Source organism: Podarcis filfolensis (assembly GCF_964270895.1).
Source record: "Podarcis filfolensis genome assembly, chromosome: 1".
NCBI classification, from domain to species: domain Eukaryota; kingdom Metazoa; phylum Chordata; class Lepidosauria; order Squamata; family Lacertidae; genus Podarcis; species Podarcis filfolensis.
This window is the reverse complement of record NC_139604.1, coordinates 4,836,861-4,849,094: the sequence shown is the minus strand read 5'-3', so window position 1 is coordinate 4,849,094 and position 12,234 is coordinate 4,836,861. Positions and strand designations below refer to the sequence as shown.

General features: G+C 41.2%; 1 protein-coding gene across 14 annotated transcripts in view; it reads right to left on the bottom strand.

Moving 5' to 3' along the window:
• ADARB1 (adenosine deaminase RNA specific B1) overlaps positions 1–12,234 on the bottom strand; it is a 56,367-nt gene that overhangs the window by 15,996 nt on the left and 28,137 nt on the right. For 5 of the 14 annotated variants that reach the window (XM_083628983.1, XM_083628975.1, XM_083628978.1 and 2 more), the window contains 5 exons: positions 10,443–11,371; positions 5,885–5,999; positions 3,603–3,771; positions 1,618–1,766; positions 1,013–1,181 (listed from right to left, as the gene is read on the bottom strand). In XM_083628983.1, coding sequence (XP_083485109.1) covers positions 1,013–1,181; positions 1,618–1,766; positions 3,603–3,771; positions 5,885–5,999; positions 10,443–11,371 — 1,531 coding nt within the window. Of the gene's footprint in view, positions 1–1,012; positions 1,182–1,617; positions 1,767–3,602; positions 3,772–5,884; positions 6,000–10,442; positions 12,098–12,234 lie in introns of all 14 variants that reach the window. The other 9 variants (XM_083628985.1, XM_083628984.1, XM_083628979.1 and 6 more) reach the window with 4 other exon arrangements.

Sequence of the window (12,234 nt, the reverse complement as noted above, 5' to 3'; positions counted from 1 at the left end):
ACAATTTTTTTGTTTTAAAAAAGTGATTCACACTAAAGCTTGCTAATGGTGAAAAGGTCATGAAAGTGCATTAAGCCCGTCCTCGTGGCCCAATCCAGGAGGCTGCTTTTAACATGGCTTGGGGACCCAATACCCGAAAAAACACCTCTTCTGGTGAGTGGACTGGACTTTAAGGGCATCTTCGCAGACTCTCATCAGTGCTCCCTCCTGCTGAATTTGGAGAATGGCAACAAGGGGAACAGCAGTTTGCCTGCTTTAGTAGACTTCGGAGACACGTGAAAACTTTCCCTCAAAGTGTTTTTAGCTGCAGTATTAAGAGTAGCTGCTTTCACAGTCGGTGCTTTTAATATTCTCAATGGGGATTTTCTGTTCATTTAATCTTTTGTTTAAATTGGAATTTTGTTAATTAATGCAGTTTCAGTATTTGCATCTTACAGTACTGTATGCTGTGCTTTAACTGTAAGTGACCTAGAAGTATCTTGTGTTAAGTAACATCTACATTTAACAAAGAACAACGATAAATAGTTAAGTAAGAAAAAGCATGAACTCAGCCCTTTGTTGCGATATTGAGTTTGTTTGCTTGGGGGGGGGGGGTGTCACACTTCTCCCCAATCCAGTTGTATTGAAAACTTGGATCTGTCAATCAATTTCATTTGGCAATTCTTACTTCTCTTCCTGGGGACACTTTTAACACAACTTCTCAGTCTGAAGCAGGAAATTATCTCTATGTGTTGTCTCTCTTTCCCCTCTTTCTTTTCAACCACTCCATTTAATTCCCCCTCCCACCTAGCAGTCAGTTTTTTTTCCTTTCAGACTTTCTGTGCCATTGAGTCTCCAGTCGTCTGGGGGGTTTCCACCTCCCTAGGGTGTTGTTGTTGTGTTTTTTTGTTGTTTTTTTGCTTTAAGAGGTGCCAAGTAAGGTGTCTGATGACATCCTGACCTCCATGGTGTCACTGACCTGGGGACCCTCCATCTAGCAATATGGAAGTTGGACAGAGGAGAAACAGTTTACCTGGCTATCTTATCACTGCACGACATAGTAAGCAATCTTTCTCCCTGTAGGACTCCATCCCACGTCTGGATTGTAGTTGTAGATCTGACAGGGATTGTTCCTTCCCCAGATTCGATTTTCGTCCGTAGCTGTCCTCTTGCTTTCCGGTTTGGATGTCTGTCTCCCTGATCTAAGTGACAGAAGCAACCACTGTTCATGCAAGGAAAAACGATGCTTTCTAAGAAAATTCAGCCCTGTTTTCCATTACTCATTTGGGACGACAGCAATTAGGAAAAAAGTGGTGTGAACTAAAAAAAAACTTCTAGAGTGCTTCATTTATAGAAAATCACATCCAATACTTTTTTGCAAGGCTTATTTCACACTGTTCTACATGGTACAACCTTTTATTTATTTTAACAGAATATCCCATTTTCAAACTGAAATTTCCAATATGGCTTACAAGGAACAATAAAGCCATGATTAAATGATCCATAGATGCATAACAAATTAATTCCTCCACAATCTTTGTAATGTATGAAGTGGAACTGAGGTGTTAACTACGAAAGCTATTTTCAATAAATTGTTTTCTCTCAAACATCCCCATTACTAGGTGAAACTTGTCCTACCTTCTTGTGCTGCTTCATGTGGTGAGAAAATTCGAGCATCGCCACAAGGAGAGGTGCTGATATAGAGATGAAACTGTACATTTTCTCTCAATTTAAACCCGCTTCGTTCTGATTTGATAAAAATAGATTTTTGCTGATCTTCCTTACTACTGAAACAAAGTCCAACAATGTTATTAAAAAGGTGTTTTGGTTTTTCTAATTACAACAAGCAAGAACCAAAGTTTACCATAACTTGATTTTAACTCTTATGGTGTAATACTCTAACTGAGTCTAGGACTGCTTTTTCTTACTTAGCTGAACATTTTGCTGAGCAAGTTCCACATATAGCAGAATGTATCTCAGGAGTGAAGCTTCAAAGTAGGGTCCAAGCTCCTTTGTCTAACAACCTCAAGGAGCATCTTAATTTATCTAAGTTCTCCCTTTTCCATTCATTAAAAATTGTTGCAGAGAGAAATATAGGTATTACATAAAAGTGGGAAGATATACAGTTTAAGAGCACTGTTTTGTATCAATCAAGGTAAGTCCAATTTGCTCCAAACATGAAAATTTCATTTAAGCCAAGGTTATAAGTTTTGTATGGTTGTTGTTGTTTTGCTTTGTTTTGTCTTTTGCAAGGGCAATGGAATAAGATATCAAATATATACATCTGTTTCCATGTCTTATTGATCCATTTATAGTGGAAGCGTAATTAAATGAAGTCCCTAATTTGTCCAGAGGGATTAATCAGCAAAAGCTCAAATTTCCTGTGATTCACTTGGAAGATCTGAAACCTCACTATGTAGTAAATCAATTGCTGCAATGTTGGCATAGATATTGCAACAGTCAGGTATAAAACTGTTCACTGTCATATACTTTTCTGTTCAATATTACCTATCTTAATTCTTTTCATCATTGCATCCTGCCTAATGGCCTCTCCAAAAGGCTTATTGAATAAGACCAAAGAGAACATTTCTGGGCCCTCCCCGAATCAGGAACTTTTTGGATCTTATACTATTGACATTAGCCTGAGCAGCTGGTTGGGCATAAAAGACCTAGATAGCCTGGAAGAAGTCAGGGCCAAACTGAATAACTCATAATAATTTTATGACAGTCTCCAAGACAAAAGGCTCTCTGTGCCAAGTGACAATTCTGTGAACAAAATTTTTTTTGTTTACAGTAATGAAGTATATTTAGAGATAAGAATATATTATCTGCAATCTGTTTATCTGAAATAAATTTTGATCATAACTGATACAAAAGCTACTTATTATTTTGAGCTTTGAGGCTATTAAGGATGTAAACATGTTACCTTCCGCATTCAGGAGGGAGGTTTGTTGACACATCTAAACTGGGGTGCCCTCCCTCCCTTGTTTGAGTACGACTGTTATTTTTGCTTCCCTCCAAATATAGGAAATCATCCCATTTTGCCTCTACATACTTTAAGGCCCCTAAATTAAAAAGCAGTTTCCAGGATGTAGCAGAGGGGGCCACTCAAAAGGAAACAGATATTTTAAAAATCAATATAAACATATAGATTTCACCCAGATGCACTTTATTTTATTTATTTGTTTGTTTCATATAATTTCTAAACCACTCAGAGGGGATTCCCAGCTATTCTTCTGGTCACCAATTCTGACTTTTAATGTACACTTCAACGTAAAACAAACCATATGCTTCCAATTGTCAGTTCAGCATATGTTAAAAATGAAATCTTACACATTATGAATTCTTTGAAAAATAAAAGGGCAGGACTGCACCAATCCAGGCCAAAGATGTAAAGAAATATTTATACTAATGCTAGTGTCATATCCATGTTCCAGAATAAGGCAACTAGCTATCCATCTCTGCTGATATTAGGACCCCGGCATCACTTCTCTGAAGCTGCAGGTCATCACAGAACCTCACAGGATCACATCCCAAGACTGTAATCCTAAGCACAATGTGATCAATGGAACTTTCTTCTATGCTTAAAACTGGGATGCAAGGGAATTGCTCTTTAAACTTACCATAAGAGCAGTTCAAGTTGTGTATAGAGAAATTTAAGCAAGCATCTACGTGCTATAATTTCTGCATGGCAATCGTTCAATGCAAGACCACGATCACTCATATATTCTCCATTAATGCATTTTGTTCCTGTAGAAACACTTATAACCTGAGCATCTTTCACATCAGTACCTGGGAAGACAAGTTTTAAAAGGGAAAGCATATAAAGATATTTTTAGAAGACTTGTTTGGTGAAATATGGTAGCCTTCTTGAATGTCTTCTTGAAGGTGTGGCTTGGGGGACAATACTGCACTAGATGATCTTCAGCTACATCCTAGTCGTATATATTCTGAAGGCATACTTGGGGTGGAAATGAAGTCACAGTAATATCTGTTCATGAAACTTGGGTTGCCTTTAAACTACATAAAAATTCAGCAAAGTATTAAAAACTACAGAACCCCACATTTTGTGGTTTGAGTGTCAATTACTCAGTTTGGGGGTGGCACAAAATGCTGGGTTTGTAGCACAAAACGTTGGCATCAGTTTGGGGGAATCCTGAATTTGTGGGTAACACATTAATGAAGCTCTTCTGGAACAGACATCTAGTCTTGCAGGTTCCTCTTCTTGGTTTGTCTGTGTCTCTCCCGCCCCCTGCCAACAAACGCCAAGAGGACTAGGTTGGGAGACTCTATCCACCCACAACGGCAATATTGCTCCATTTTCTATGTGCCTCTTTATCCAAACACCAAACCCTCCTCCCCACTCATTTACCTGCTTTGTACAAAAATGAAACAGATTTAAACTGCTGCTGCCACATGAAGTTTGAGCTTAAAATTGGGATTCTATTTCAATCCACTAGAGATTTTAGATAACCATTAAAGCAAATGTTTTACTTTACTGGGACAGAAGATTCAATTCTAACAAAAAAAAATTCCTCCCTTCTCAACTTTAGTATGCTAGGAATCAATTTTTTAAAAGCTAAATTTTGATGCTGCGTACTGTTTGCAGAACACTAGAAACCATGGTGAGATTGGGTTTCTTTCCAGAGACATTCTCTGAACACTCAATGCCCAGCCATATACACCTGGCATCCTGTATAAAAGAAAGGATCAGACCCTCAACTGGAAATTCCAGCCTCCGGCCTACAGTTATTGGTTGCTAAAAGGGAGAGAGAGAGATTTTTCTCCCTCTTGCATAACACTAGGATATGAGCTCATTCAACGCAGCTGAGGGTTCAACCACACTTCTGCTTGTCCTGTGCTGAGAAAGCACAGGGCTGAGCAGTTTTCTGCTTGATCTGCACTTTCTGAGTGTTTCCAGCCCTTGCCCCACTCCTTTCCCATGGGCAAAACCCATTCATTAGTTTTAAATAAGAACTAATGGCAATCTGCAAAAAATCCAATTACCCTTTGCTCCAACGGAGTGCTAAACTGTGGTTTTCCCCAGAGGAAAGCAGGAGGGCAAGAGGAAGTGTGGAAGATCCAGGACAGACAAAAGGAACATAGTTAAAGTATCGAATTCACTACCATAAGATATTGTGATGGCCATCCATTTTTACGGCTTCCGAACAGCACGTGCACTACCTGCCGTGCCTCTGACTACAAGTCAGGAGAGGGCTGTAGTGTCTTGCTGCATGGTCCCTGTGAGAACCATGACAGAGCGGCAGCCAAGTCTCATCAAGCCCAATGACCATTTTCCCTTCCTTCTGATCCATGTGGGTACAAATGATGCAGCCAGACTCATGGAAGATGGAGCAAGTTTGTTTTCTGCTGCTTCAAAGTGTAGGATCCAAATGAATGAATTCAACTTTCAAGAAAGGAGACTCCAGCTCAACATTAGGAAGAGGCTGCAGAGCTTGCCTCACAAGAGGGAAATGAATTTTTATTAAAAATGAAAGCTATGTTTTTTGTACAAGTACACACTCCTAATATTTGCCGAGAGAGAGCGAGAGAGAGAACCTAAAAATTTCACTCCTCTGACAGCACGGCTTCTGTCAGTGAAATGGGAAGAGAAGCCATTTTCAGTGCTTCCTCCTCCCACCTCTAAATCTGTTCCCCCACCATCTAGAAGCCTCAGCACTACCTGAGCAACACCTCTTGATACAACCTGTTACATTTAGAGACAAGTAGTTTGGACTAAATTTCCTAATCCTATTTTATGAATGAAGAGATCTCAATATTTTAAAGCAATAGAAACTATATATAAAATGTAAATATCCATTCACCTTTACCATTTTATTTTGTAAACCAACAGAGGGCAAAAGGCCAAATCAGTGGGGGAGGCATGTTTTTGGTTTGTTTTTACCTGTTGTCATGACTACTCCAGATAGCACTTTTCTGCGTGCATGGGGCGATGTAAAATTATCTGTCAAATCGCTGAATTTATCTACCACCAAGCGTGCAACAGCATCAGCTAAAACCTGCAAAAATCAGACAAATATATTGGATAATTCATCAAAACAGAGCTGCCTTTAAAACATTTCAAAATGGATTTAAAAACCTGTATGGTATTTTTATTTAATTAGTTATTAAAGTTCTATACTGCTGTTCATCCAAGGATCACAGGGAATCTTTGTAATATTTACTAGAATTGATTGGTGCTGTTGTTTCGAATTACTGCTGATTCAAAGTGTTGAAGAGTTTATATCCATGCCCTTCAGGCATCTCTACAAACTATGCTGTGTTTTATGGAAGCCCTTAGTGCTGATCATGGAACAGATAATTTTAAATTCAGGGAATGAGGCTGCATGCACAACATTCACAACATTCAATTTTTAACAAGGCTCTAGCCTTCATTATGAGATCTTCTGTAGAAAATTTGAGGTATCTAAGATGGTATTTCCATGGAATGCATCCATAATTGGCTTGTAAAGCATATTCAAAGGGTAAGAACTAATGGAATTCAAACCAGAAAGTTGTACCAAGTGGTGTTCCATTGAGGTTGGTCTTGAGTCCATTATCATTCATTACATTCATAAGTGACTTGAATGGAGTGAACAGTACCGCAACCAGATCTGCAGAGAATGCCAAATTTGGAGGGATTGCAAATACTTTGGTGGATCATGTAAGTTTATAATATATATATTTATAACTGAAAAGCATAAACTGAACATATTAAATATAAATATATAGAAAAAGACACAGAGTCATAAAATGGTAACTCTTTGGCTAGACATTAAGACAGGCAATAAGGATTTTGAGATTAAAGTGAATTATAAACTGAGTACAAATTAAACGTATGCTTTGGGGTTGATAGTGCCAGTAAACTGTGGCTTGTATGTAGAATTATACAAATTTATGGGTGACATGCAACTGAGAAGAGTCCTCGTTGCTTGAGGAATAGGTTGGGGAAGGGTTTAGATCTAGGATCTCCTGTCTCATAATGTAATCTTACATTGCCTGACCCTTAAGGATCCCTTGCATTATGTGAGAGCTGCATAAATATACCTTCTAAATATACCTGTTATAATAGGATTCAAATTTAATTTGCAGGAACTTTTAAGCCTCGTTAAAAGTGTTACAAAAAGCACTCACTTTAAGAACTGGGCCATTGTCGGACTTACCAACAATCTATGATTGATCTGGAATATTCTAAATTAACATTATTGAAAGAATAAAAACAATTGGTATTAGTTATAGAAGTTTACAATGTGAAACGGGTGGGGAACCTTTTCTAGCTCGAGGGCCGCATTCCCTTCTGAGCCACTTTCCAGGGGCCAAATGCCAGTGGCAGGCCAGACAAGAGGCAAATGTGGGCAGAGGGATAAGTAAAAGTTTCACTTCCATCCAGTAGGCTAGTTTTCACATGCTCACACGTCCCTCTCTATCCTCTACTCAGGCAAGCAAGTCCTCAGAGTTCCAATCAGGCAAACACACTCAAGCAGCATGTGCGGGAATGGTGGTGAGGGGTGTGGCCTGAGGAAAATGGGGGCGTGTCTGGAGAGGGGGCAGGACCTGGGAGGAGTCTCCCAAGACCTGATGGAGGAGGCCTGCAGGGTTCCCCACCCCTGATATCAGAGGATTGTTACGGTATATTAGAGAAATTTGTTTTAAAGGCCGAGTACATTTTTAGGAAGGGACGCGGGTGATGCTGTGGGTTAAACCACAGAGCCTAGGACTTGCCGATCAGAAGGTCGGCGGTTCGAATCCCTGTGACAGGGTGTGCTCCCGTTGCTCGGTCCCTGCTCCTGCCAACCTAGCAGTTCGAAAGCACGTCAAAGTGCAAGTAGATAAATAGGTACCGCTCCGGCAGGAAGGTAAACGGCGTTTCCGTGCACTGCTCTGGTTTGCCAGAAGCGGCTTAGTCATGCTGGCCACATGACCCGGAAGCTGTACGCCGGCTTCCTCGGCCAATAAAGCGAGATGAGCACTGCAACCCCAGAGTCGGCCACGACTGGACCTAATGGTCAGGGGTCCCTTTACCTTACATTTTTAGGGGGGGTGTTAAAACATAAGCATAAAGTGAGTGGAAAAGTTTCATGTAAATTCTCTCTGATTGTTTGGATTCCACTACCACTCACACTATCATTTACACAGCACTCTTAATTTATAGTCACAGCAGCCATACGTAGGCTATAGCATGGGCACAAAAAATAGTGTGACAAATGGAATTAAGGTCACTTAACATACTACCGTGTATTTCCATGTATAAGATGACCATTTTCGTGATAAATTGGGGGTCATCTTATACCTGGGTTAATGCGGTAAGTAAGCAAGGGCTGGTGGAGCTGCGGCAGTAGCAGGGGACGGAGGCAAGGGGGCCGCTTGCCCGCTCTTCTCGGTTTAGGAAGAGTACGTGGTGAGTCCTCAACAAACTTACAAAAGATGCTCAACAACTGTTTTTGCAATTTCTCCAAAAAAATCCCAACTTTCTTAATTTTTAAATTTCTTAATTTGGGGCTCCCCAAAATACACGGAAAGATACAGTATTTGCCAGGAAATCAATATGATCTATGTCCACTTTCATTCTTTTCAAACTGAATCAGGAGCTTTATAGGCTTCAAAGAGTTTGTATAAAAATACTCAACAGCTATTGCCTCTCCATATTCCCAAACCTGTGGCTAATGTATGCAGAAGGAAGAATGAGACGACAATCGGAGGAGGCGGTGCCTGCAGACAGCTGACTCCATGAGATCTAGAAGGGGGCATCAGAAGGTCACTTCCCACTGACCCCTCCTGCAGGATCTTGTTCCCTAACCCCTGTAAGTTTTCCATTGTTCTTTCTACCTCCCCTGAATTCCAGTACGTAGTTGCTCTGACTGGTCATCCTGGTTGCTTATTTTCTCTCTCTCTCTTCATGTTGCCTATTTCTGACCTTCAGTTGCGATGTGTGGTTAATGGTGCTCAGGCAGTAATGTCTGATAACCTCAGGTACCACAGCATTGTGCAAGCTAGGTTTGGGAATCGGAGCAGTGTGGGGTTCACCACATGCTTCCTTTGCAGGCCTGCTTTGACAGCACAGGTGTATTGTGTTCAGCTAAGACAGATCTATGAGCAACACTGCACTGAACTGGAGGAATTAAAAATGCTACCTACCACAAGTTTCTTGATCCAGCAAGATGGTGGAGGCAATGCTCATAGTTTCATTGCTTCCAGGATCCCTAGTCTCCCCTCTACAAAGGCAAGGTAGCCATACAATGGGAAGATGAGTGGCACCACAGAAAGTATGAGCACTAATTTCTCTCATAAAATTGCATGTAGCACTGCATTCTATAAAAAATAGAGCAAAGTATACTACAGTATATGGACATTGTTAGAATGGGATCAAAACCTGCCCCCAAACATTGGAGTGTCAGGAATAGGGACAAATTTGTCTCCTGCAGAGACCATGGAATAAAATAAGGAGTGGTATCCAACTAAAAACTTCTGTTAGCGCAACAACTTTTGGCCATGCAATAAAACTTCCTCTCCCTCTCCTCTCCCCACATATCCTCCTTAAATCTGTTCTGGGGGTTCCCTCAGTCCTTCAGAGCAGATGTAGGGAGGGAGCAGGAGGAAAGGAGTGGGAGGGAAGCTCCACTGAACAGGCAGAAGTCCTTGCACTCAGGGAAAAATATGGCTGGGCACTGCCCAAGGGTTGAACCATTAACAGGGTCCAGTGGGTGGGTGGCTTTTTTCAACTCCACCGTGAGCAGTTGGGGGAGCAATGTGCCTATGTGTGATTCTTTACCATCTTCCTCAGAAGAAAATGACAGTCTTTCACCTCGAGCGAGAACTTTAAAGGGGTGCCCTCAGGGTCTGTGTTGGAGTAGAGGCAAACACTAGCTATTGAACAGACTTGTCTCTGATGGTAGAGTTCCCAGTGTATGGATGGGGCGAAGGGGGGCTGCTACTAATGTCAGAGGTACAGCGGTATACCAGTGTAGTTAGCCCTTAAAAGATGTTGTTGCCTAGGTAAGTCACACCAATCCTTGCCTCTGTATATCCAGTTATGTGTAGCAGAACCTCCTTTTTGCAGAGCAGCACATTGCTATTATACAAGGCAATGGTGGCTCATCAGCAAAACAGCCCTGCTGCATTGGAAATACGTCACCTTATAATGCCAGGGAAATGCTACAGTTCGTGACATTGCAATGATGTGCAGTTCATGTATACTGCATTCTGCTTCACCTGCTCATTCAGTCAAATCATACATTAGGTTAACTTAATTTCTCAGGAAGTATAAAATATTCTGCCCATTCACAGCATCAAACATAAGAGAATTAGCAGTCTAACTGGATATTTTGTACCCCTGCCAGAAATAACCCACTGAAGGAACCCAAATACAACTGTTTATGCACTGCTAAAACGAAAGGTTGTAACTTCAGTATTTTTTAATTAACTCGTTAGCCCATTATAACACATAAAGGGAAATGTTTTCTCACCTGAGGCAGGTGTAACTGAAGTCCTTCACTAGGAATAGGTTGGTGAGATGGTGTTTGATCCAACTGCATGTTAAACAAGGATGCAAGAGCTGACTGAGCAGCCCGTGCTTTTGCAAGTTTTTTGTTTCTTCCAGATCCTTCAAACGTTTGGCCATCCACTGACACAGCCATTACAAAATTCTTAGCGTGACTCTCTCCACTTTCTGAGAGAAATTCATACTTTAAGCCTGGTCGAAGTTCATTCAGTATCATGACTGGATTCTTCCCACTTGTGGAGGGGTATGGTGATGGAGCAGGGAGAGACGACTGTACAAGGCTACAGGCCGCAGAAGATGACAAATTATAGTCTGCACTGGAGCTAAAGGAACCATCTCCATTGGAATCCAGATAAAAGGAAAGATCAGACTGGGCGGGGTTTTCAAAGCCATTGAAGAGGGTGTCTGGGAAATCTGCCTGATCAGAGGTGAAGTCCGTATTTACGGAAAGAGTTCTTCCCATGGCGAGATGTGCTTCGGAAGCATTTGGAAACTGAACAAAGGACCTCAGGGCCTTCTCAGCTGCATGGAGCTTGGCTTTCTTTTTTGTAGGGCCGGAGCCTTCAAACAGCTGCCCATTAACCTCTACTGCCATCACAAAAATAGGGGCATGAACGGGTCCTGTTTGGGAAAGAAGCTTGTATTGCAAGCCAGGCTTGATTTCATTCAGCTGCATGAGAGCATTTTTGGGCAAGACCGGCCCTGGTGTTTTCTTCCTTTTCTTTGTGCGGAACTTGGCGTGGCCATTGCTTCCCTCTTCCAAGGGTCGTTTCCTGCTGCTAGCGCCACCACCATTGGAGAGCTGGTTCCCCTCTCCGGCGCCTTGCAAACTCCCATCTTTAGGTGAAATGTTGTCCATGTTGCGGTTCTCTTTAACATCAATGCTGCCTGAACCTGTGGTGCCCAGAAAGAGTAACTTACAATGCCTTCGTTGCAGGACCTTGTAAATGTAAAATTTACAGATTCCTTTATCTATCTTTGCAACTGGTTAAGTGATGTGTGCTCAAATATTAATATCTTTATTAGGTATATTAGGTGTAATAGGCAACTCAGAAACATACACTGAGTAAACATTCAGACATCTGATATTGGCATATGCTGATAAAAAGTTTTAATTCTGCACCAAAACACCTACTAGTATTTATATGTTAAATTACCCTCCCTAATTCTAAAAGAAAAAGAAATGAACCAGTAACTGGCAACATGTTATAACCCCAATTTACATTCATTTAATATCCAATTAACCTCAAACATCAGAATCCACAGGGCAATCACATAAGATTACCTATGCAGGTAATATCAGGCACCTGCTCATCTGTATATTGAGGAATGTGCCTCTTCCTTTGAAAAAAAATGACTAACTCAATGCATCTTATTGAGAAAAGGAGAATATACTATTTCTTGCCTGCAAACGTTCAAGTTATTGACCTATACAGTAAAACCTGTTTTGTGCTTTATGTGGTAGTCATGTTACACAGGTGCTCCAGAGCAGTCAACTCCAGAAGTAAGCTGAATGCAGGATCGCTGTTTAAACAAAGGGCTGGTTCACAGGTGACACTAAAGAATGAAGTTTCTAAACCAGAAACTTCAAATCACAGGTTAAGAACCAGGCTTGTTTAACTAATCCAGGCATAGGCAAACTCAGCCCTCCAGATGTTTTGGGACTACAATTCCCATCATCCCTGACCACTGGTCCTGTTAGCTAGGGATCATGGGAGTTGTTAGCCAAAAACATCTGGAGGGCCGAGTTTGCCTAT